Below are 27,123 nucleotides of genomic sequence, written 5' to 3'. Positions count from 1 at the left end.
ACACACACACACACACACACAAAATATTGAGAGAGTTGTGTTTGGTAAGGATCGCAATTTAACAAAATACAAAGTATTTGTTTAATTTCCATTTATTAATGTGTGTGTGTGTGTGTGTGTGTGTGTGTGTGTGTGTGTGTGTGTGTGAGAGAGAGAGAGAGAGAGAGAGAGAGAGAGAGAGAGAGAGAGAGAAAGAGAGAGAGAGAGAGAGAGAGAATGACTGGTGTTGTTTATTGTAGGTGTTTGTTGCCTTTTTGGGCTCCTTTATCATTTGTAATGTTGCTCCCATATAAAACAGTTCGGCTCAAGCCCAGACATTTTTAGGATCATGATTGAGGACAGAGACAAGCTGTTTCGTGTTGAGGTTTTGTTCAAACCGACCATCGAAAATACCCTCTCTAATGAATATGTTTTTTTTTTTTTCATTTGTTGTTGCGTTAAATCTTACCCAGATAGTGCTATTTTCTGATTGGCTATTGTATAGCCTCTTTTTTTTATTGTCTAATAAGTGTCAGGCTCGACTAAGAGACAGAGACCATAGAGACAGCGGTGCGGCCTGATACATTTTGGGCGCTGCGGCATATTAAATGATAAATAGTAAGATTTTCTGCGTGAGAAATACGATGTGTGGCGGGAGAGCGTGACAAAAGACCCAAATGCGTGACTGTCACTCTCAATGCGTGACACTTGACAGCCCTGTGAACATATAACAAAGATTTTAGAGCTTGGTCAAAGAATTAAGGACAGGAATTTTTGATGTCCAATTCATGTGTAAATAATGATTTGTCATAGTCCCTAAATCACTCTTTCTGTACAAAAGTAGTAGAATGATATTTTACCCATGAGAAATATTATTGCTTTTATTTTATTTATAATATTTCATATTAATAATGAATCAAACACCATTCATTTTATTCGACTGTAGGTATTAAATGAATGTAATATTTTTGTGGCACGTGCCGCACAACGTAGTCCACCATGCACCAAGAGGTTGCACGCTATTAAGTACATGTGGGCGTCATCAAAAGTCAGAAGCGCGCGAGCTTTTTCTTTTTTGGGGTGAGAGACAACACGGAGACCTAACAAGAAGAAAGTACTCTTCGCTCCACGGAAAGGTAAGTCGGTGTTCATACAAACACAATTCAACGGGAAACAAACTGACGTATTTGTGTTAGGTTTTTATTTTGTGCCTCGTTGTGAGACTTTTGTCAAACACGCGGGGTTTTTTTGTTTAGTACTCAATCAGTCTCGCGCTGTGTACATGTTTGACTTGCACGTGTTATTTGTTAACGGTGCGTCCTTCTCCTTATTCCTCGTCCTATTTACGTTGTTTGTTTGTTTAACCTTGATAGCTCTAAAAAAAAAGTGGCAGCAACGGGCTATAAATAGATAAACTATAGCTGGGACTATAATTGGTGTTTTACACTGCGTTAAAATTGAGCACGTGCTTTAATGTTGTGATTAATCTACTCCTAAGATTAAGATGTTACCAAGCGGGGGAATATTTTACAGCTAACGTGTCTCCATTTGTCAGTAATGTTTGATGATCAGGGGATTCAGACCCACGTGGGCTCGACACGAGGAAATCGTGCTCTTTAGTCAGACAGGAAATTATATTTCTATTCTTTCGTATGTCTCGAATTTGTAGTCAATTATAAGGAAATCCGGTAAAATCCGTAGTGAGACCATTTTAATTTATTTATCTTTTAATTTTCATCACATTTTCTAACATTGGAGTATGTGGAGCTTCAGCTTGGCTTGGGCTTAATGGTGTGTGTGTGTGTGTGTGTGTGTGTGTGTGTGTGTGTGTGTAGAGTTCGTCAGACTCCGACTCATTCCAGAATAGGAAGGGGCTTTATTGTCAATTATGTTTATGCATACAGGGAATTTTGTTTTAGTGTTAAATGCTTCCAGTACACAGACACAACACTACACAGACAATAAAAATAGGGTGAAAAAATACACGTGAATACAAATAGACAAAAATATCGAAATACATTGTATATGGAAATACATTGAAAATTGTATGTACAGTTGTGTTCTAGATCAGTGTTTCTCAAACTTTTTCAGCCCAAGGACCACTTTATCTTCCAATTTTTTTCTGAGGACCACCTACAGAATCCCACTCTAATACGCCCCCAAAAACCAACAAAATAGGAAGGATACGCTAAATTTAAGTTTAATATGCAACTGTTTCATGTCAAAAACTAATTATTCATACACACATACGCAATGATATAATCAGAAATTATTATATAAATTTTTACTTAATTTGAAAAAGTAAATGTGAAATGAGTTGTAGCTTAATATGAACAACAAACTGCACATGTAGAAAAAAAAATGCAATTAAACATACTGTAACAGCCTAGGTTCCACTTAATGCCATTCTGAAGAGCCATTAGTTTAAAACTGAGGTGGCGGGTATAGGAAGTCTATGGTTGTAACTATGTTAACAATAAAATCTGAAAAAGAATGTTCCCCTTAATGTCCAATATCACTGAAATTACTGGGATTTTACACATGAAACAAAAACTAGTACATTACAAAACGAATAGATCTGTGGATTGTGATATTTTCACTTAACTTTCTCACATGGTTTTCCACGGTGCGCTAGCTCCGTGGTATGCGGGAGTGTTGTGGCCATTGGCCGTGACTCGGTATCTTCGGTTCTGGCTTCAGTGGGCCTTTGTGGTGCTGTAGTTTTGCTGCATTCAGTGGACGCTTGATCTTTTCTTTTGACTCCTCTTTGGTTTAGCCACCGATCCATTTTTACGTTATTAAAACACAATGGCAAGAACTGTTTCACAAGTACATTAAAAATCTACTTAAATAAGTGACGATTTTATAAACACTTGCCTAGTTTAGGTCATCTTTTCGCGGACCACTAGGGGTTGATGGCGGACCACACTTTAAGAATTACTGTTCTAGATGATAGAATAGTATAGATTGAGATGAAGGGATGTACTAGGATGTAGGCTGTAACGAATTAAGATGATCGCACATGCTTTTTGCATAATATGGGGGGGGAGATTTTTAACTGTTCACAAGGTAGATTGCCTTGGGGAAGTAACTGGAATTCAAATTTATTTGTATAGCAGTTTTAGCAATGGTCTCAAAGTAGCTTTACAGATCGTAAACATAACGCTCAATGTTAAAATAAATATTAATATAATGCAAACATTCAAGAGTAACATTAGATATATTTTAATGTATTTGTATTTATCATCAATGGGCAAGTCTGAGGTGACTCGCGCAGCAGTGGCCAGGAAAAACTCCATGGTGGAAACTAATCCAAAAGGAAGAAACCTTGAGAAGATCCAGACTCAAAGGGGAACCATGGTCATCTGGGTGACACTGGAGGTGTGAAAATGTACAGTCTGTTCTCAAAGGCCACATGGAGTTGGCATTTTCTCATTGTATGTCCGAATACTTAATGAAGCACAGTCCAACTTGAGCTGGTAAATCTCTAGATGCCTCAGGATCCTCTCATGGTTGGCTTCATCTCAGTGAAGGTCCAAAATCTTCATGGCACGGAACTGTTCTTGTTCCTGGTTGTGCTGGTATTTGGGGTTCTGAAATGCCGGCCAGATGGTAAAAGTTCAAAAAACAGATGACTTGGGTGTGAGGGATTCAGAGTGATTTTATGCGACTTTATGTACATAACTGATCAGTCATATTTTATATTCATATTTAATATTCATTCTGTCTATATTGTATCTCATCGTCTGCATTGTCTTGTATAGTATAGTGTTATTTATGTCTGTACTTTTGAGAGTCACAAACTGCTGGAACTAAATTCCTTGTGTGTGTCATCACACTAGGCCAATAAACCTGATTCTGATTTTCTGAGCACCTTTCCTCCTCCTCATATATACAGTTCTTGGAGGGTGGGCATGGAACATCATTAATCCTTTCAATATTCCAAACCATTCAAGCCACCAAACCAGACAGTTATTGATGTGCACAGAACAAACTTGACGGCGGCCGAGTAGAACTGTTTCAGCATCTCCTATGGCAGGTTAATCTTCCTCAACTGGCTAAGGAAGTGCATCCTTTGATGGACCAAGTTGTTGTGACTGCACTAGACAGCCAGCTCTTTAACCTCCTGTCTGTAGGTAGACTTGCCTCTGCACTTGATGAGGCAGATGACTGTCGTGTCGTCCACAAAACACTTTAGGAGCTTGACAGAGGGGTGTTTTGGTGGTGCAGTCGTTGGTTTGCAGGGAGAAGAGCAGTGGGGAGAGAACACAACCTTGAGGGGTGCCAGTGTTGGTTAGCCTGTACAAATGCCTTGATAGTACATCATCTTTTAGTCGAGAGCACCCTCTGTTGTTCTTTCTTATGTACTCAACGTCTACACATGATGTGTAAAGAGAATTGACGCATCACATCAAATGGAAGGCTGTGAATGCACTGCCAAACACCAGCCAAGTATGTCAACCATGGTGGAAAAAACATGCATTCTGAATCAAAAAGTGTTTTAGAAAAGCGAAAGTTCGAAGCTCAGTGGCTGTCAGATTTTGACTGCCTTTTTTATGATGAGGAGAAACACGTGGTGATATGTAAGTACTGCAGTAGAAACCCCACATTAGCTGTTAAAAGGACTTTGTATCAGGGTTGCGCAGTTTTAAATGTGAAAATCTCACAGCAAACTCCAACAGTAAACGACATGCAGCTTGTCGAGATAGTGTAATGGCTTCAAGCAAAGACCCTGAAGAATCTGCAATTGCAAAAGGGTTTCAAACTCAGAATAAAAAGAATGACCGTGCAGAGAGATGGTATTTCTGTAAAAAAAAAAAAAATACTGCATATTGTATAACAAAGAAGGAATTGAGTTTTAAACAGATGAAGCCCTTAATTATGCTGCAGAAAAAAATGGGCTGGACATTTGATTGTGATGTCTGCTGTGTTGAACTCGTTTCAAATATTGCAGCAGATTTACAGGACATGGAGGCAAAGTAAGTGAAAGAGTCAAACTACATATCAATTATGAGTGATGGTGAAATTAATTCTTCTGTGACAGAAAATGAAGCTATCTGTGTCGGGTATGTACATGCTGGGTTTTCAGTAAATGATCTTGTCTCTGTCACAGAGTTGTCACAATCTCATGCTGATGGTGTGACTGACTGCATTCAGTCCTCATTGTCAAAATTTGAATTAGATGACTGGAAGCAAGAGCTTGTTGGATTTGATGCAAATGTGCCAAACGGCTGGTGGTGTTGCAAAACTGAGAGTGGACAATCCAAAACCGATCGACATTCACTGTATTGCTCACAGGCGAGGTGAACTTGGTTATTTGTTTAAATGACTCCTTGATTTGGAAAACCTACCATTTCAGCCCAAAGAGCCACAGAGAACAAAAGACTCTGAAGGATCTGCATTTTGTCGTTTCCTGGCTGATGTGCTGCAAAAGATCGCAACATTAACTCAGACTCTACAGAAGGCAGAGCTTATCCTACCAAGTGCGTGTGTCAGAGCCCCGAACACTTTCTTAGTTTAAATGTTGATTTTAAAAACTTCTCTTTAGTCAGGCATACACTTAATACTTCGCATAATCTCATGCACTAATACATGCACATAATCTAGTTCTTGCTAAAATTATGAACAGCAGCTACGCTAATTCCTTTCCCCTGCTTCTCTCTTTCTTCCCATCCCGAGATTGTAACAGCTTGTCTTCCGTTCCATGAAGATTTTGATGAGTCCAACCATGTGAGGATCCCTAGGCATTTGGCAGACACCCTTGTCCAGAGCATTATATAACTGAGCAATTGATGGTTAAGGGCCTTAGTCAGGGGCCCAAGAGTGGCAGCTTGGACCTGGGATCGAGCTCATAACCTTCAGATTGGTAGCACCTTAACCACTAGGCTACCAGTTTGATTGTTCTTCATATGGTATTCGGACATACTTGGAGTTGCCAACTCCATGTGAGGACCAACTGTCAGACTGTATATTTTCATACCTCCAGTGTCACCCAAATGAGGATTGGTCCCCTTTTGAGTCTGGCTCCTCTCAAGGTTTCTTCCTTTACCATCCAATGTAGTTTTTCCTTGCCACATAATATTAATCTAAGCAATGATGGGTTAAATTAATATGGAATCAAATAAAAATTCAGAAAGTATTTATGTTTTTGTTCAGTTTTGTTCGTGCATTTTACTGTATGTAAAAAAAAAAAAAATGTAAAAATTTACTAGCCAATGGTGACTCAGGCATCATTGTGTCCTAAGAGGTTTTGTTGGAACTGAAGTCTACAGGTTCCTCACAAGTCCCTGATTTATCCAGGTGTTGCAGGATGTAACAAGGTTCCCGTTTACTGCTTCACCCATGGACCTGTTTGCTTGAAGCAAACTGCAGGGGTCCAGTGAAGTCTTTCAGATAAGCGAAAACACTCTTTTTAAAACTCTGATTAATTTTAGTCTTTTATTTTTAATCTACTCCAAAAAGTTGTGTTAAGGACATTTTGACACACAGGTTATTACTAAATGGGGAATATTTTACAGCTAACATGTAGAGATTATGAAAGGGTTTCTCCATTTGTCAGTACGTAATGTTTGATGACCAGGTGATTCAGATACACGTGGTTTTGACACAAGGAAAGCGTGCTCATTGTCACAGTAGCAGACAGGAAATACGTGTATTTCTGTTTCCATTCAATGTTTTCTAACAGGAAATATGGTCAAATTCTGAGTGAGATCACATTTTGTAACATTGGAGTATGTGGCGCTTCAACTCGGCTTGGGCTTAATGGCGTGTAGAGTGAATCAGAGTCAGACTCAGAATTAGAATCAGAAGGGACTGCTTCCAGTTCACAAAGACAGTAACGACGACAATAAAAAATAAGGTAAGACTAAAAAATACACATGTAAATACAAATAGACAAAAATTTAAAAATAGATAAATGATTGTATGTACAGTTGTGCTATAGATGATAGAATGGATGTACTAGGATGGAGGTGGTAACAAATGTAAGATTATTGCACAGTGCTATTGCGTAATGGGGGGAACACTTGCTGTAACTATTGATGAGGTAGATTGCCTGGGGGAAGAAACTGTACTTGTGCCGGTTTGTGCTGGTATTTTTGGCTCTGTAGCGCCGGCCAGATGGTAAAAGTACAAAAAGTGGATGACTTGGTTATGAGGGATCCAGAGTTTGAGCCCTTTTCCTGGATATATACAGTTTTCAAAATGTGGGCAGGGAAACACCAATAAGCTTTTTAACAGACCGAACTGTTCTCTGTAGTCTTATGTCTGATTTAGTAGCTGAGCCAAACCAAACAGTTATTGATGTGCACAGAACAGACACAATGATGGCTGAGTAGAAATGTTTCAGCAGCCACTGTGGCAGTTTAACACAACCTTGAGGGGTACCAGTGTTGGTGGAGTGGCTGTTTGACATGAATTTCCCCAGTCTCACTAGCTGCTGCCTATCTGTAAAAGCTGGAGATCCACGGACGGATAGAGCTAGGAACAGAGAGCTGGGTTAGTTTGGTCTGGGGGAGTGTTGGAATGGTGGTGTTAAAAGCCAAACTTAAGTCCCTGATTTATTCAGGTGTTGCAGGATATAATGCAGTCCCAAGTTTTGGAGGCGTAATCTTTGGCCTGACTGATTTGTTCTGTAACGCATGGCTTATAATTGTTGAATGTTTGCTGACTTCTGGTAGCTGTGTGGTGCCATCATGTAAGGTCCATCATGTTGACGTTAATATACTTGTGTTGGTTCATATGATGATGTACTTAGTGTATAATTGGTTACAAAGGCAGCTCCAAGGCAGGTCCAAAGTTCATACCAAAAACAAATAACACTGTTATGAAAGTTTCTAGTACATTGCCAGTTCTTTTAGTATTATCTGTTGGAAATGGGCTTTCATAGTATAATATTCTGTATATTAATGTTAAGTAATTTGGCAGAAGCAGCATTATCCCTGCCACATGCTACAGAGAGAGAGGTGAAAACCTTGGAAGATTTCTTATGCACTTGTTTGAAGCTTGTGATTACAAGAAGTACTACACACATGAACTGCCTAGTCAACAAGTATTTCATGCTTACTGTAACATTCTTTCACGTTTTTTAAAACCTCATTCCTCAGAGTGACTAGTATTATGGCTGCATGGCAGTGGGTAAGTTCAGTAAACACCAATATCTTTCTTACTGTGGTTCTATTGTTATGCTGTTCTTATGGGAGTCTTTTGCTGGCATGGATTTTTGTCTACTTATAACAGAATGGAAGAATCACGACAAATCAATATCCAGCATCTTGATTAATCAACTTTATCCTGCCAAAACATTTCTGTCCTGATGGGAGTAGTCACTTCCAAGGTGACAATAACTCAAACTCCTTAAATGATTTGGGAATTTAAATATTTTGAAAATCACATGCTATGGCTTTTATAGTCAGCCCTATTGTGGAGGAGCATCAAGTTACTGAGACTTGTAGTATCTGTGCAAAGGTATATTGATACCGTCCGTCATGTTAGCTTAACATTTTAATAAGACACTTTGTTGTTTTATCCTTTAATTGGTCACCTGTTTAAAAGGACATAATGTTCTCAGTGTTTGCCTGCAAAAATGAGCACCAAAGTGCACATTGTGCCAAGATAGTACAACAGATAAAAATATTAAACAGGTGTGCACATTTGTTGTGACCTTTTTTCATTGAGTCTCATTCTTTTCATCAAGTATGGAAATAGTTCTGACACGAGTTGTCTTTGTGGTTTTTATTTTTTACCTCACAAATTCCTTCCAGTTTAATGGGGGTGTGCAGACTTGTCCTTTGCATATGTGAGGTATTGTCTGTTGGTTTCATGACGTCTTTAACACAAGGACAGTCGATAATAGTCTGCCATACAGAATGCACTCAAACCAAAGAGAAAATAACTATAAAGTCAAAAGACCAGATGTGCCCTGGTTGTTAATTTACCAAACACATAATTTATTTAATGCAGCATAACCACATACTGCCAGCTGTCTGCCATTTCTGATCTGCCATTACATGTACAGGAGAGGTACAAAAGCGTTCTCATAGCTTTGTATGTTGATGTGTGGTTTGACTGAGTTTTGACAAGCAACGAGATACATTTTGTCTAAAACTTATATTAAGCATGAATGTGAGATTACTTGTGATTCACTTTCTTCCATAAGCAGTTTCATCCCAGCAAGATGACTCATTTCCACACTGCATTTTGTGGTAAATTGCCGTTTTGATTAATGCCAAGAGAAAACATAAGCATCACTCTGGAGTTTTGTTTCATTGCACTTGGAAATGCTTTCGTTGTCATCATGGCCAGCTGTTCAGCCTTACTTGAAGGTTTTCTGAAGAGGTCTGCATTTTGTACTCCAGACATTGTCAAAGTACATGTGAGGTGACAACCAGTTTTTCCTTGGACCTTTGAGTTAAATCAAAGTTATTTTTCATCCTATTATGTTCTCCTTCAGGATAGTCTCTAAACAGTAGAGAACATTTCAAGTTGAACCCTGCTGTATTCTACTGGAGCTTAATATTAGGGCTTCAGGCTCATTGTTAATTTTTTTTGTAGCTCTCATGCACACTGGGTACGTACAAATCTTAAGGTTTAATGTGAAGATATTTTAGCTGTCTTTAAAATTAAAGCTACTTGTGTGGGTCATAAGAGAGCTAAATAAATTAAGTACAAGATGTCCTAAAAAAAAAAAGACATTCGATTACTTCATGTATAATTAAACCTCTTCCTAGATTCGGTAAGCTGACAAATGCCACAATTTGACAGTGTGACTATTTCAATGCTCAGCAAGCTTCAATATCAAATTGTTTGCTTATATCTGTCTGTATTATTTCTACTATATTTATTTATAATTTTTTAATATATATATTTTTTTAAATGTCTTTTTAAATACTTATGAATTGCTTTAAGACCCAAATTCCTCCTACTTTAGTCTCTGCCAGCACCAACCCCACCAAGTCCAAATTACCATGCAATAGATACCAACCTGGAAGGGTTAAAAACAACGTTGTACTATCTAAGCAGCTGAATGTAATTAGTAAACAGTGCTAATCCTGTTCTCTTTACTTCACAAGAAACCTACAGAATAGCTGCGTGTAACTGGAAGAACTTTGTTTTATTTCAAATTAGAGCTACATAAGCTTAATCCGCCTTCCACACACGCAGTATTTCTGTAAACCGTGACAGACCAAGACCCTTTTTGAATTTTGCAGGTTTAGAAGGTCACCGAGTTGGGGGAAGAGATAAGGGGCTATCTGTTAAGCGCCATGGATGTAGGACCCCTAGGAACCATGGTGGGGGAATAGATATTCTTGTTAGCATGCAAAGCAACTCGCCATAAGTATAAACATCTCAGAATAATTGTAAACAGTGATGACCCAAAATACTTCCATGAACTTGAGAACTTAAGGCAGGATTTTTTTTTCTTTTTCTTCTCCTTCAGTGTTGATCCAATGTTGCCACAGCTAGTTAAAGCTACGGAGCAAAGCAGTGACAGTACAGCAATGAAAGTAACCTGATAAAAGATTTTGAGTAGTTTTGCTAGCAGCTCACTGTAGTTGATGTTGCAGGCTGGACATTAAAATGTTTACATTACCTTTCAAAGTTGGCACGTGTTAAATAACAAACTACGAAGGATTCTGATGCAGTGAAAGCATTAAAAAAAACGTACCTTAAATGCACCTCAGATTGATTGATTTATTTGTTTAGAGCTTTAAACAATGGACATTGTCAAATTACAGGAATGTAAATATAATATATTTATCACTAATGAGTAAACCAGCAACAAGGAAAACCTAGACCAATACCTGATACCAGTGTAGGTATCAATGCAGTCACGGGTATCGACGTCCAAGTAAAAAACAAACACTTCTATTTAGTCTAGTCCTAATGTTGTACTGCCAGGGGCTCTAGGAATAGCCTGCTATGTCACAACCACCAATAAACATCATGTAACCTGAGGACGTCTCTTATAAAGCAAAAGCAACTAGTCATAGTTCTAATAGGCTATTTACGCAACTGGACGAAGAAGGACTTTTTAAATCCATATGGTTCCATATAGAAGATTTAATCTGGTGTCACATCACTTGCGGCGGAGGGTTTTTAAATAATTTTCACATCCACACACAGCAGCTGTACTGTCGCAACCTGCTGCCTCATTGTAGCCCTCCTCAAATTGCGTGCTGTTTATTTGAGGCTCAGCAACTCACAAGGATGGCTATTTTTAGAGCCCCTGGCAATGAAATACCTCAATACCTGAGCACAGGAAGTATTGACAGAGGAGAATATTGGAGGGTGTCATGTCATGGAGTTCATCAGTTGTGTCAACTCAGGGTTTGTTTAGATTCAAACCACTAGGTACTTTTGATTTTGCTACAGGTTTGACAAAATGACTTGAAAGTATTTAATTCTAATACATTTCACAAATGAGTTTAATTGCTAAATTATATTGGCATCCCTTAGAAATGGATGCATCATGGCAGATGGGAAATGGATGAAACGCTATATCTATTCAAGCTGGCAAGCAACTGTTCACCAGACTGTTCTTTCCTCAGTGTGTTCTTCAGGAGGTGAAATGCTGCTCAGTTGGGTTAAGGTCTGGGGATCGACTTGGTTAGTCTAAAAACCTTCCGTAGTTGTGTTGGCAATGTGTTTTGGGTAATTATCTTGCTGCATCATGATGTTCCTCACATTATTTTGCTCATGAGCATATCATTTCTTTCTCCACACTTAGAGTTAGAGTTAGTTAATTAGAGGTTAATTAACTGTTGAAGCTTGTCTCTGTATTTCTTTGTGGTCAGATCATCAGATTTGTGGCCTCTGTTTCTTTTCTCAAAATCGTCTTTAAGTTGCTGTTGCTGAGGTCACAGTTGTTTTGGGGTTTTTCTTCAGTTTTTTTTTCCCTCCGTGTTTGTCATCTGGCTGCTGCTGACTTGGATGGTTGTTAGTACACCAGTGATCTAAACCCCAGCCCCCATGGCAAGTGTTGTATTGGATATGCCCTGTACTTGTGCAATGGCTTCAACTGATTTTTTCCCCCCTCTTTTCTAAGTTTTAAAATGGCTTGCGTTTCTCCCATAAACAGCTCTCTGGTCTTTATTATGGATTATCCATTTTAACAATAAATGCAGTCTTCACAAGTGGCCTTATTGGCCAATTGGCCTTTCCATTCCTGACAGAAGAGACTGTATATACCTGTACGTGCATATTCCTCCTAGGCAGAGTTTCATAGATTATTTTTATTATTATTTTTAAGGTTATCATATCTCAGAAAATTTTGTTTTTCTTGAGATTAATAACCCCTTAAACAAGCTTTTAAAAATCTACAGTTCTCAGTGCGACTCTTTTTTTTTTCTTAAATCATTTTGACATTCGCTGTGTTTGCTCCCCGTCCCAAAAGATCAGGGAATTATAAGAATGTGTACGTATGTGATTTAAGATAAGGTTGCTGAGCAGGTAATGGTATAATACTAACCCAAATTGATTAAGACATGCCTATCATGTGATGGGCTGATCCTGAATAATTCTATTGGTCGTAACTGAATTAGGCTGTATACCATCTCAGGAAGAAAATGGGTTACAGTCACTGGCCATATAAAGAACATTTTCAGTAACTTTTTTTTTTTTTTTTTTTTACTTCATGCAATCTCTTTGAGGCATAAGACCTTGGACAGTATGCTGTGGTCTCTGGCACAAAGACAATGACCCGTAAGGTCTGGGGTGGTTCGTTCAGCACTAATTTTTGTGAGCTAATTTTAGAAAGCTCAAAACAGTAAATGGGATGTTTAAAAATTGTCCTTTCTTTGGGGTGCAGTGAGCCAAAAAAAATCCCTCTGGTTATTCCTATCTATCAGTTGTTTACCCAAAATACATCGTATAGCTCATTGAACAACATTTTGCTATTGGGAAAATAATCGGAGTAAGCAGACCATGCCGTTCTGAAATATATAAACACTCAACATGAATTATTTTGCTGCCTGTGCAAATGCTGTAAAAAAATATTTTTCTATAGATTTTGTCTCCTTATTCCAGCTCCGTGAATCATTATGGTGCTCAGGAGATTTTTCATGTACCGTTACGATGATGGAAAAGTGGTACATGGTGTGAAAGGGGAAATCCATCTGTTCAAAAATCCTGCTTGTATTTGTTTTTGCAGATTTGGCAACCCTCTGAAATGGACCAAAAACCCTCATAGCAGTGTCAAGTTGTTTTTTGTTTTATTTTTTAAAGCTGGAATGAGGCTGAGAGCAAGTTTAGAACCTTTTTTGTTTTCCCCTCAAGCTTTCACAACAGCACACATGCTGACATCTTTATCACTCCAGATTTAACCCTGAGTTAACTGTAGTATTTCTCAGCAGTAATTCTTATAGTGCATCACTTAAGGTCGTGAAGAAATTAATAGTCTAAGAAGCATGGTGACATGCCATCTGGATTGATTATTCAAACTAAAATGTTGCATGTATTGCTCTGGAATTTCTCTATTTTACTGACTCTGATAGCTCGGCCCTGTGAAGTAAAATTGGAGGTTTTCTTTTATGTGACAAGTTCTCGACTTTTTCCTAGACCGTTTTCATTTTACTTTGTGCAATGTTTAAACAATTAAAATGCAGTTGAGATCTAAATGAAACTTCTAAATATACACTCACTGAGCACTTTATTAGGAGCACTATGCTAAGGACACCCCCCCCCCCCTTCAAAACGGCCTCAGTTCTTCATGGATTCCACAAAATGTTGGAAACCACTGAGATTCAGCTCCATGTTGACATGAAATGAATGCTGTGAATCTCCTGTTGTAATACATAGTCACTGAAGAACAGTTAACTCATTGTCATGTTTATGAATCAAGTCTGAGGCATCTTCTGCTTTGTGATATGGTGCATTATCAGGCTTGAAGCAGCCATTAGAGCATAGTAAATTGTGGGATGCACATGTTCAAGAACAATACTCAAATAGTCTGTGGCATTCAGGTGATGATTTGTGCCAAGAAAACCTTCCCTACACCATTACACCACCTCCACATGTCTGGACTGTTGGCACAAGGCAGATTGGTTACATTAGATTCATGATCTTGCCACCAAATTCTGACCCGTGATGCTCACGTGACACAACTATCATTTGTGAGCCTCAGCAGACATCAGGATTAATCAGACCAGGCTTTGTTTTTCCAGTCTCATCTGTCCATTTTTGGAGTCTGCTCACAGCTTTCTGTTCTTGACTGTCAGAAGTTTAAATTCAGTTTATTTGTATAGCACTTTTAACAATTCCCATTGTCTCAAAGCAGCTTTACAGAAGTATAGAAACAAGAGAGAGAGAGAGAATAAATAAATATATAATAAGAAAATAAGGACAATAATAAGTAAATAGTATATACAATTAAAGTTTAAAATTAATGTAAAAATAGCACATCTGTGCACATGCTGAGATGCTTTTCTAATAATAATAATAATAATAATAATACATTTTATTTAAAGGCACCTTTCTGAACACTCAAGGTCACCGTACAAAAGAAGAAGAAAAACAACAACAAAAAAATAGTTATAAAATACTTACATAGAAATACAAATTGGACCAACATTACAAATCATGATGTAGAATAAGCTAAACTAAACAGATGAGTTTTAAGCTGAGATTTAAATGATAAAAGAGAATCAATATTACGGAGCTCAGATGGAAGTGAGTTCCAGAGCTGAGGTGCAGAGTAGATTTTGGAGTATGAAGAAGATCAAGAAGATATGAAGGTGCAAGATTGTGGATAGCTTTAAATGTTAGAAGAAGAATTTTATACTTGATACGAAAATTAATGGGAAGCCAGTGTAGCTGTTCCAGAACAGGTGTAATATGATGGATAGAGGGAGTACGACTAAATTGTCCAGTGATCGATGTTACTGTTGCCTTTGTCAACACGTCTGGGAATTCTCCAATGATCTCTCTTATCAACAAGGCTGTTTCCATCCCTCATTGGATGTTTTTTTTTTCCTTTTTGCACCATTCTGTGTAAATTCTAGAGCAAAGTTAACCAATATTTCCTGCAAAGGGGGAATCCAGAGTGGGTTTTCATTCCAACCAGGCAGAAGCCACATCTGATCTACTGAAAGCCACAACAACTGATTAAACGGCCACAATCAGGTGTGGCTCCCACTGGGAGGAAAACCTGCACCCACACCAGCTCAGGAGAACTCCTGAATTTCAGGAGATTGCAGCATATAATATAAAACAAGCCTGCTTGAAGCCATTGATGTCAAATCTCTTCCTCATACTGATAGGTGATGCAAACATTAGCCAAAGTGGCTTGCCCGTATCCATGTTATACATTTTACTGCCACACAATTGACTGACTGGATTTTTTATTTTTTTTGGCAGTTTAGTAGTACGTGTGTTTTTAGATGAATAGAAATCTTAATTTATTTAATTTATTAAGCTTTCTTTTGCTCTTTTTCTTTTGCTCTCTTTCCTTTGTCCTTTAAGCTTCCCAGACTAGGAACATAATCAAGATTTTGTGCAGATCATTTCAATGGTTTCAGTAGAGCCTTACACATATCTGATAAGCGCATTAAAAGACCCTTAACCCTTTAACTGTTATCTTAATACGTCTCTGCAACATGGATACAAAGGTCATTTAGTAATTGTGCTGTTGCTGAGTGAACCTTGCTTCACGGTGAACTTTAGATTTACACATGTTCCTATAGGAATGATCTTCTCACCAGTCATGTCATGTGGATTCACTTAGAGCTCATTTAATTTCAGATCATATTAAAATGTGCAGATGCTTTACAAAGTGAACCAGTGTTCAGGTTTCCTCTGTACTAATGCTGAGAGTGCTGACACACACTTTTTTTTTTGTCAGTAGGCAACCTATTTAGTTTTATTCAAACAGTTGCATTATGGGACATCTGGGCTGCTAACATTGACCTTGATTGATTTGCTCTTTAATGGTGAAACCTTGTTTGTTTGTTTGTTTTAAACCTGTGAACTGAGACATAAAGACTGTTGAATTATTGAAGGTGCTTATGTGTGTGTACGCACGTGCTTGTGTGTGTGTGTACACGCACGTGCTTTTGTGTGTGTACGCACGTGCAGTATATTAAATAGAGTGTATTAAATGTCTAAGCCTAATGCATGTAGTCAGGCTTTCTAATCCCTACATCTGTGTGATGCATTCCAGAGGTCTAGTGTTTGGGAGGAGTGAAAGTGAGAGGCGGGAGTTCGACATTTTTTGAGAACTGTACCGTTCTGTTGCAATCATCGTATTAGATGAGCTTTGTTCAGCAGCTGAAGCTGGAGTTTGACAATGTTGGTGAAGTGCCGAAGGATACACTTTTTATTTTTATTTTTGTGAAGCATTTTGGAGGTTATTTTTTATTCTTGGTGTGTGCAGTTGCTAAGGTCAGTTTAATGCAATAAGGCATCAGCATGTCCTGCATTATATTTGGAATAACAATTGTTCTTGATCTTTAAACATTGCTCTCAGTGCACCTGATTTCCGAGTGATTTCTGATTATATTATTATTATTATTATTATTATTATTATTATTATTATTATTATTATTCATGTTCATTGGTTGATTCCATTATGTTTGTTAATTGTACATATTCATCTATACTACATGTCATTCTGTTACACTGTGGAGATTATGTCACTAAAACAAATTCCTCGCATGTGAAACCATGCCAGGCAATAAAGCTGATTCTGATTCTGATATTGTACACACATTGTACTGACTATGTATGAGCATATTGCACATTTCACCTGTTGATGTCATTGTTCTGTTAACTGTACATATTGTACACACATTGCACTAACTATATGTATCAGCAAGTTGCACATTTTCACGTCAACTCATTATCTATATCTGTCCTGTAATTTCTGGAGTTTGCTCCTAAGAATTTCACTCCCCAATGTGCTGTGGTGATGTGACGACAAAAGGGACTTGACTTGACTAGCTCTCTCTTGACAATGCAAACATCAGTACGGTCAGATGACAGGCAAGAAGAAATTATAAATGCGCTTTTTTTTTTTTTTTCACCCAAATCATTTCTGTAATAATTTGTAAATTGCAATGTTACTTGATCATTCAAACATATTAACAAAAGCTTCTGGTGCCTAAAGTAAGTGTTAAATAAATTATTTTCAGTGTTTTGTCTGTGCTGAAGCTTTTCTGTTTAGTATGTATAACTAAAAAACATGACTTGATTCCTGGCTTGTAGGATTTTTTTTTTTTTAAGTAAATTGCTTTATAAGGTTTTCAACTCAAAGATTACTTATAGGCCTGTGTGGAAAATGCTGATTTTATTTATTTGTTAAATATTTTTATTGCATTTTTTTTAAACAATCATTTTCATTTTGTGACGCTTTTTTTCTCATTAAATCTTCACAAGATGACAAATAATCGAAAAATAAATTAATAAAAATAATGCTAAATTTTACATTTTTACAGCTTTTGAATAGACTTTTTCTTTTAGTCATTTACTTGTATCAATGTACCTGCACCCAGGATCATAGTTGTGGAACCGGTCTTTCACAAATAGTTTTCACTTTTGATCATTCCTAAAATTCTCCTTATCTTCCTCCAGCTTCTGTAACCGTAAACTTTCTATCAGCCAGAAATGACGACCGCAACGAACTCACCACGAGACAGGTGAGTAACATTCACTTTGTACCTTCAAACATAAGTCCTGGATGCTGAGAAACTGCAGGTGTATTAAATTGGTTATCTCTGCAGGTATTATGCTGTATGGATTATATTTTTTATCCTGGGACTGGGAACACTTCTGCCATGGAACTTCTTCATGACTGCCACCCAGGTAACAATGCTCTTTCTTTTTTTTTGTTGTTGTTCCTAGGACTCATTTGTATGCATGTGTGACAGTTCACTAAACCTTTTCTACTCACCTTGATTGGTTAGGATTGAATATCTTCTTTTTTTTAAACATTTGAACAACTTGCATATAATATTCATAGCCTTTTGTAGTAAACCTTAACCATGATGCAGATATTTGAGCAATTCGAAAGATGCCGCTTCATAAGATTTGTCCAATTACTTCTTCACAGTACTTCACCAGCCGTCTGAAAGATCCCGAAATGAGTGTGAATGCTCAGAACCAGAGCATGGCTGACACGCGTAGTGTTCTGGAATCGAAATTCAACAATGTGATGACACTGTGCGCTATGGTGCCGCTGCTCATCTTCACCTGCCTTAATTCCTTCATTCATCAGAGGTAAAGCAAACTTTACAGTTTTCCTAAACTCAGGAACTATCTTCAGGCACACCATCATTCTTTTTGGCCTCAAACATTCAATTTGTATTAACACTCTGCTTGTACTTGCATATATCTGACGATTTGAAGCAGTCAGTTTAGTACGGCTCGTTTTTTAAAATTAGATTAATATTCTGTCACAAAAAAATTCAAGCTGCTGGGAAACTTGACAATTTTGTTTGTTTGTTTGTTTTTGTTTTATTTATTTATTTATTTATTTATTTATTTATTTATTTATTTATTTATTTATTCTACTATACATTAAAGTAAATATGCCAAACAGCCATAAAATTAAATGTTACTGCCAAACAGTGTTTGTCTCCCTTGTGCCACCAAAATAACTGTTAGAGCTATTAACAGTGAGCTGAGGTAATCTGGCACCAGGTCGTTAGCAGCAGATCCTTTATGTCCTGTAAATTGGGAGGACTTCATGGATGGGTCTTCCTTCAGCACATCCTGCAGATGCTCGATCAGAATGAGAGCTGGAAAATTGAGGCCAAGCCAACACCGTGATCTCTGTCATATTCCTCAGCCCATACCTGAAAGGCATTATCCTGGAGTTAGGCTCAATTTAGAAATTCTCATTTCTAAAGTCTGTTCTCATAACCAATAGCATGCACTGACGTTATTTTCCATATGCTGCTCACACGTCAAATGACGCGTTGTCTTTGTGCCAGTAAGCATTCATCATTCCTCCCCTTAAAGCCTAGTGAACATGAATCTAAAATAGAAGTCCATAGAAGCTTTGCTTGGATTGTTAATGTGGACTTATTAATGAAGGAAAAACAAGTCCCCTTTAATATGCTTCTCTGCTTCCACATGTTTGGCATCATGGGTTGTATGGTTTCATGGCTAATGGCTAAATGTCATTTGGCCCACAGGCACAAATGTCAGACTGCACCCATGGTTAAGGCTGTTTTACTCTAAAGAGACTTTTACATAATTCATTGGACGTCCAATGTTCAATTCAATTCAAGTTTATTTGTATAGCGCTTTTTACAATAGACATTGTCTCAAAGCAGCTTTACAGAACATAAACACAGAGTAGAAGGTAAACATAATTAATGATAAAGGAAATAACGAATAATAAAAGATAAGAATTAACAGAATAAAAATTCTAGGTTATTATTGGATGTATATAGTTCACAGTGTGTATGTATTTATTCCCCTATGAGCAAGTCTGAGGTGACTCAGGCAGCAGTGGCAAGGAAAAACTCCCTTAAATTGGTAAAGGAAGAAACCTTGAGAGGAACCGGACTCAAGGGGGAACCCATCCTCATATGGGTGACACTGGGCGTGTGATTGTAATATACAGTCATTTAAATGTTGTATTGGTGTAAGGATCGTGGACTTCGGATCTCCTTAGTATCACAGGGTCTAACTGGAGATGTCTCAGGATTCTTAGAGTCGACCTCGGCTCAGTGGATGTCCAAAGGTGTGGAATGATTAAGTTTACACAGTGGGGCAAATCTATCGCAAGTCTCTGCAGGGCCACAGAGGTGCATGTCGGTTTCTTCCGGCCCTTTTGTTGCTTCAGAACTTCTAGCATGGCCAAAACGCAATGAAATAAAGAACACAGTATCAGTTTACTTAGAAATGCTTTTAATACTTACCATAAGTGCACTGATGAATAGCTCACTGTAAATAGTGTTTTTATTTATTATTATTTTTTAAATCTCAATCCTAGCTGCTTCTGAACGAATTCTGATCAATCGCTCCCATTCTCCCAGTTATTTGATTATATTCTGGGAAACTGAAATGAGTTAATTTCGAACATATTGTGGGCAGATACAAGCAGGGACCATAAAACAGTGAAGATCAGGGATCGTGGTAGACGTGCAGTGTAAGCCCCACCCTGATTATCAGCACTGACCTTTCATCATCCCATGAGCTTCATATCTCCCTTGCTTGCTCCCCTGTTTGTTTTTGTTTGTGTGTTTTAGTTTCCACTCTGTCCACTAGTTTGCTCTGCTGTTGGACAAACTAGCCAATGAGAGAGACATGGTTTTAGTTTGGTGTGAGCTAAACATATAGTCAGGGTTTGTATTCTTATATTCAGGTGTCCAGAAGGTATGCTAGTTTTATTTAACAAAGAATTTTGTGGCATCTCTGACAGCCCCCCTTTCTTTAAGCCCTCACATAAACATTATCTCAGGACTGCACAAAGAATGTTGATCTTTGATCCCCCATATCTCCATCTTTCCTCCTCTGCCACAGGATTCCTCAGAAATGTAGGATCTCCGGCAGTCTCTCTGTGATCCTGGTGGTGTTTCTCATCACTGCAGTGTTGGTCAAGGTGGAAATGGAACCTTTGCCCTTTTTCGTCATCACCATGATCAAAATCGTCTGCATCAACTGTGAGTGGCTCTGCTGGATATCTCTGGTTTGCAGTTGTTTCAGAGCGTTCGGGTCAACACGACAGACTAGAACTCTTTTGATGTTATTATTACATACTGGTTTGAGATGTCTAAGCAGTGGAAAAGACAACAAAAAGAGAACATGCAGTGGGAACTAATCTCTGAAATTCCCATGGGGATCCATTGTGTCATGTGGGATACCATGTGTCAAGTTGACTTTTCACTCTGCTGATCTTATTTTCTCACCATTTTGCTTTCTCTTTTTCCTCATCAAGGTTTTGGGGCGATACTGCAGGGGAGTCTCTTTGGACTGGCAGGATTGCTCCCGGCTTCCTACACCGCACCCATCATGAGTGGCCAGGGATTTGCCGGAACATTTGCAGCTATTTCCTTGATCTGTGCAATTGCCAGTGTGTATTATTTATTTATTTATTTATTTATTTTCCAGAACATCGTACTGATTTTATGTATTATGACCTTTTGGGCTTATGTTTTTCTTATTTTGATGTTCCCAGCTGGCTCAAAGATGCAGGACAGCGCTTTTGGCTACTTCATCACTGCATGTGTTGTAATTGTTCTGGCCATCGCTTCTTACATTGCACTGCCCAGAATGGTACGACCCTGATTACTGAAGTGCATCACTGAACAAAATTACACTAACTTTAAGGCATTCCAGGGTTTATAGGCACCCATTTTTCTCCCATATTAGACTAGATATATATATATATATATATATATGCGCACACAGGTTTTCTCCTTGAGGCCTAATTCTCAGTTTGTGGAATGGGAGGAGTGCAGCAACATCCGCATATAAAGTTTTCCCAGAGCTTTTATCGGCTTTTCTTAACTGGCTAAAATAATAAAATAGAACAATATAGCAAAAGGGTCTACTGTCTTCTCAGCAAATGGCTGGTGTGGCTGCAGATTGTCTTTCCACCCAAGATAGAGTCTGACCTGCTGCCACATTTGTTCTCCAAACGTGCCTTTTTATTTGGCAGGAATGAAAGTCTGCGTCAACACCGACATTTTACTGAGAAGTTTCAAGACTCCTGATATAGTGTAGAATGTAATGAAGCAAAACTGACAATCCTAAAGAATTCTTAAGCAAGCTTGTCCGTTCAGTTAGCATTATTTTAGCATAATGTACATGAAGTATGTTCTGGCATACTCTGATGATTAAATGTAATAGATTGTGTAAAGGCTGCCAGGTCTGAAAATGGCTTTTTGGCAGTGTAGTCAAATATCCATTCCTTACCTCTAATCATGCTCAATTCAGGGCTGTGCCAGTATAAGAAATTATAGTGTTCGATGAAGTTCTTGCACAATGTATCCAGTGCTGTTGAGCTTTATATCACACGTGTTTTCTGGCTTTGTAGGATTTTTTCAAGTATTATGCTGACGCCAACTGCCCCAAACCAAGCACTGATGAGGAAAACACGATGGATCCGTTGAGCAAAGGTAAAGTCATTAATAACACAATCTTCTTTTTTCTTTTTCTTTATAAAGCTCTCCAAGCAAATCCAACCTGTCTAACATTCTCTTTGGCACTACATTTGAGTACTTTCCAATAAAGCCACAGCCTCTTGAAACCCTGCAGTAGTTATTCTGCATGTTTCTTTCCACATTGGTGTTATTTACACTTCTTGCACACTGTGTTTAAATTTGTGCTGGAAAGCAACAAAGCCATGATGTCATTGATGGTTGTGGATGTTACTGTTACAGAGAGCTCTGAGGAGAAGGCGGCAGTAGTGAATCTGACTGAAGAGGAGACCATTGATAACGTCTCTGTGTTTGCCATCTTTAAAAAGGTACACCAGGGTCTAATGTATCAGGGAGTTTAATCTCAGACCATGTCCTGGGCCCGTATTCATAAATTCTTAGAGCAACAAGTTCTTAGACAGTTCAAAAAGTTATTAGAAAAATTTTAGAAATGTGAGCGTTTCTCCTTAAAATGACAGATTATCATAGTTAAGTTATCCACAAAGAATCTTAACCCTTAAAGGGGTTCATAGGCTCATAAGGAAGCCAAAAAAGTTTCTTTAACAGAGAAGAAAATGGCTGAAAGGTAAAGAGGGAGAAGAAATGTATTGGATACGATATTTATTAATGATAATGAGTTAATAAGACGCTATGGATTAGATCGTGTCGGTATTATTCTCTGAGATAATTCTTGAATCTGTATGAATACAGGCCCTGACAGTTATCCATTTTTGTACCCCCACACCTTTAGCTCTGGGTGATGGCCCTTTCAGTGTGCTTCGTCTTCACCATCACTATTGGAGTATTCCCGGCGGTGACTGTGGAGGTCCAGTCCACTGTAGAGGAGGGTGGTGATTGGCGTAAGAGTTTTTCTGAAAGATGCGATATTGGAAATGTCTACATGCTCATTATGTTCTCACCTCATTGGCTTCATTTTGTACTGCTTACCCCTAGATAAATACTTCGTTCCCGTGTTCTGCTTCTTGCTCTTCAACTTGATGGACTGGGTCGGACGAAGCTTAACTGCAAAATGGATGTGGGTAAGTGTGGAGAAGTACATGTTTTATGGTTAGGGTGAAAACATGCTGGCTCAAAGCTGCTGTTTCACTTTCTGACCAGGAAACAATCCAGACATATGGTGTGCATGTTTTTTTTTTTGTTTTTTTTTTGAGCGTTTCCAAGCTTGTATCTGTATAGACTATTTAGTATTTAGAACCACCCTGATGGAGCTGTAAAGCCTTTTCCTCAAACTGTGACAGAACAGTGGGCGTGAGGATAAACATCAAAAAACAAACTCGTACTTGAGCGACAATTCTGAAATTTTGATTTAATCGTATAGCGTCTGTAATGATAGAGATACTTTTGAAAACGGGTCAAGTTCATGCTCAGCTGTCCCTGAAAGCACAGAGAGATGCATATCTAAACTGGCTTTAACAAGACCGAGGACCGAATCATCACACCTTACTTGACGGTTGACCACGTACAGACCGTCCTGTCAATCAAGGTCCTGCAGATCCTACACCTCGCTCAAAGAAGAGCAAAACCAATAGCATTTCATTTGTGAGACTTGCATGTACAAGCACCAGCAGGTAGCCACTAAATCATACAACAAACCAGGAACAAGCACACACTGGAATTAAAAGCTAAGAAATATTTAGTGTGGTCTTTCCAGCTTGTGGAATATGACCCGCTGCTTTTGTACCGCAACAACAGTAAGATTTATATTATAATAAAAATATAAGATGTGCCGGAGCTATCATTAGGTACATGAAGTAATTTAATTAGCAAAAAAACCCTGCAAGCCTTTCAGCAGAGGGAATACGAGTGTGCAATGGAGTACATCCAACTAATTAATGTCCTTCAGCTTGCCAGAAGGAGAGCAGAATATCATCCTGTTTCTGGGAATGGCAGGTGGCCAAAAAACAAAGCACACACCCCAAGGACAAGCACTTGACAGCCTGTAATGAACTTTGCTAGTTTTGTTTTTGCTGAATTGCACTGGGCAGAGAAACACTATGTACTATTTTAAATTGCATCATGTTGAGGCTAACGCACAAGGAGCAGCACAAAAGGAAAGACCTGCTAAAATAATATTTGAAGTTCTATCCAAAATCGTATTATTTATTAGATTTGAGCAAACCTTTCTACCAGGTCTGTATCAATCAAAGTGGAAAAAGCAGAATCTAAGATGGTTAACGTGTTATTTTTGCCTTGGGACTCCTCATGGAGATGCACGATACAGTTGGTGAAACACTTATGAAGCTTCAGTTTGATCTCTCCACACTAAAGACTGTTGTACTCCAGCATTATGGGAAACTCTTCTCGGCAATGCCATGTGTCTGCGTCTAGTCTGGTCACTCGGTATGATTCAGTTATTAGATGCCTAGCTGAGATTGTAAACATTTCATGACAATTCCATATTATTATTGGAACCAAAATGAGCGTATTGTGCAAAGTGCCCTGCCTCTATGCTGACATGTTTCCCCATGTCTGTGTAACCAGTATATCTTTGTAGAGCACCGGATCTGTGGCGTTAATATTGTTTGTGTGTTCTGTCTTTTCAGCCTGGTAAAGACAGCATCTGGCTTCCGGTGCTGGTGCTGGCTCGAGTCATATTTGTCCCCTTATTCGTTCTGTGTAACGTGCAACCCAGGAAAAACCTGCCTGTGGTGTTTACTGGTGACACCTGGTACATCATTTTCATGATCCTCTTCTCGTTCAGCAACGGCTACCTGGCCAGCCTGTGCATGTGCTACGGACCTAAGTGAGTATGAGGAGTTTACACCGGCTCGTATACAGGATCTAATGCAGTGTTGCACTGTACATTCTATTCCTAAATGTTAGACTCCAGGGAGCCTGTTAGAATGTGTTCACATTAAAAACCCGATAGTTGTGTTGGGGAAATCCGATTGGCTGAGCTGTGTTTAAAATCCTCAATATACACACACCTGTGATCGCATTAGAGTAACGAAATTAAAACCAGTAATACTGTTAGATCATATAGCCAGTGGTGTTCATATAATTACACCAATTCTTTCCTGTTATGTTGCTTAGCAACCAACACAATACAGTGAATGGGGGGTGTATTGTGAATATTATTAATAACATGAATTATATGGCTTAATCTTTTTTTTTTTTCCCTGCTTGATAAACAAAATCACGAGAGCTGATATGTGAAAGACAAGTATATACATGTTCAAGGAGTGTTCGAGGCTTTGGCTCAAGTCGAGTGCTATGCCTCAAACGGTTCAGTTGTGTCCAAACATCTTGCCAAACCTGCCATGTTCATAAAGGTGTGAAGGTTTGCAGAAGGACACAGCAATGACTCTTGACTGTAAATGATTTTGAGTTTGTAATCTCCTTCTGCTGTTACTGTTTTTGTTTTCATGAATATCAGAATATAAATATAACTAAAGATCAGAACTAAAATATTCGAATTCCGATTTCATAAAAAAAAAGCTGAGTTAGCTGTCTGATCAGTCAAATGGGAAAAGGTGTGGTTACTACAGCAGTTACTAAAGTGTTGGAGAACAACAAAACCCTCGTTCCATTTCTTCTTCTATTGTACTGTACTTCTAGATCTCCCACTGAAATATGATCTCAATGGACATCCTGAACAGGACACTCACACCACAGCTGAACACTCGTGTTGCTATTTCCTATGTAGTAATTGTCACTGTTTTGGATTCGTCCCGCAGGAAAGTGGCCCAGCGTGAAGCAGAAACAGCCGGAGCCATCATGGCCTTCTTCCTGTCTTTAGGTCTGGCCCTGGGAGCTGCGTTGTCCTTTGGCTTCAGGGCAATGATCTAGTACTCTTTACTCATTATGTATTGCCTTCTGGGGGGAAAAGGACAGAAACATTGCCAAACTGCTATTCTGTGCCATTTGGAAACACATGGATCCAGAATTTAAGATGAACAGAACTATATAACATAACTGCTCTCTCAAGAGCAAATATCACTTATGCAGAAGAACATTGGAACAGACGTTGTGTTACAGGGTCTGTGATGGGAAGAGAACACTATGTATTTACTGGATACATTTTGCCAGAACTTCATCGAAGACAGATTTAACTTTTGTCAAACAAAAGCCATCGTGTAAGCCAAAAAAACCCAGCAATTTATTAGTTTGTGGTTTTCTGCCCTTTTTTTTCCCCGAGTGTTTAGAGTTTATTTGTTCGGTTTGATATAGCAATAGAAAAAATGTTTTGTATTTTAGGCTCTTAGCTTTTATATTTAACATTGTTTTTAAGAAGTGTTTGTACTAATGTAGAACCTTCCCGTAGTTACAGATACACAGGGCTCATGCTTGTGCTGTGGAAACGTAACCATGCACTCAGTTAAAACTATAGTTATTTTAAGAAGTATTATTTTTTTATCTATTTCTTAACAAGCCATTTAAAAAAGAAAAAGTGAAATCTCTTATGTACGGCTTTAAGTAAAAGCATGTATATATTATTAAATAAAGAGATTTAATTCTAAACATTTTTGGTTTTGCTTTACTTACAAAATAAGTGCCTCAGTTTCAGGGAAAGTGCATGCAACCTGAAAACAGACCTGGATTGTGAGGATACAAAGATTTGTATGCATGAACCCCAGCATTCGAAACATTTAACAACAAGGTAAATGCCCGGTACCATGATGAAGGCCAGACGTATTACATATACCAGTTTTTTTCCCTTTCTATCACTCTTGTATTTGTGTATAGGGTGAAAAGGTCGGTGTTCTCTCTCTAGTCTTTTTTCATTTCCTTCTCCTTCATCATCATGCCAGAGATTCGGCACGCTGCACTGTGATGCTGCTATGGTGGCTCTTGGATGAGTCTCTGCAATAAAATCTGGAGCTGCAAACTTTTTATTTTTGCGAAATCTTCCAGTGTTCTCTAAGCAGATTTCAAGAGCCAAGCTGATGTTTAGATAGTGTTCCACATCTGGTGATTTTGCAGCAGGGGGATTGAGCTTTATACTACAGAGGAAGTGCAGACAAGGCTCTGTGATTAAGGTATGATGAAACTGATGGCTGGGTTCAATAATCATTTACTGATTTACTTTTTTGTAATC

General features: G+C 38.3%; 1 protein-coding gene across 3 annotated transcripts; it reads left to right on the top strand.

Moving 5' to 3' along the window:
* The first annotated feature begins 979 nt into the window (after positions 1-979).
* Positions 980-26,546, top strand: slc29a1a (solute carrier family 29 member 1a). Of its 3 annotated transcripts, none has more exons than XM_027165812.2 (13): positions 980-1,115; positions 17,545-17,609; positions 17,694-17,775; positions 18,023-18,189; positions 20,446-20,585; positions 20,861-20,995; positions 21,101-21,198; positions 21,962-22,043; positions 22,308-22,393; positions 22,816-22,924; positions 23,019-23,104; positions 24,629-24,828; positions 25,763-26,546. In XM_027165812.2, exons 2-13 carry the CDS (start codon positions 17,578-17,580, stop codon positions 25,872-25,874), a joined length of 1,329 nt encoding a protein of 442 aa, XP_027021613.1. In that variant the 5' UTR covers positions 980-1,115; positions 17,545-17,577; the 3' UTR covers positions 25,875-26,546. The 3 variants fall into 3 exon arrangements, with proteins under 3 accessions (XP_027021613.1, XP_027021614.1, XP_027021615.1); XM_027165813.2 differs by lacking the exon at positions 980-1,115 and adding an exon at positions 6,728-6,838; XM_027165814.2 differs by lacking the exon at positions 980-1,115 and adding an exon at positions 16,262-16,356.
* The last annotated feature ends 577 nt before the right edge of the window (positions 26,547-27,123 follow it).

This window comes from Tachysurus fulvidraco, chromosome 4, assembly GCF_022655615.1.
Source record: "Tachysurus fulvidraco isolate hzauxx_2018 chromosome 4, HZAU_PFXX_2.0, whole genome shotgun sequence".
NCBI classification, from domain to species: domain Eukaryota; kingdom Metazoa; phylum Chordata; class Actinopteri; order Siluriformes; family Bagridae; genus Tachysurus; species Tachysurus fulvidraco.
The sequence above is the reverse complement of the archived record's forward strand: the minus strand, read 5'-3'. Positions and strand labels throughout refer to the sequence as shown.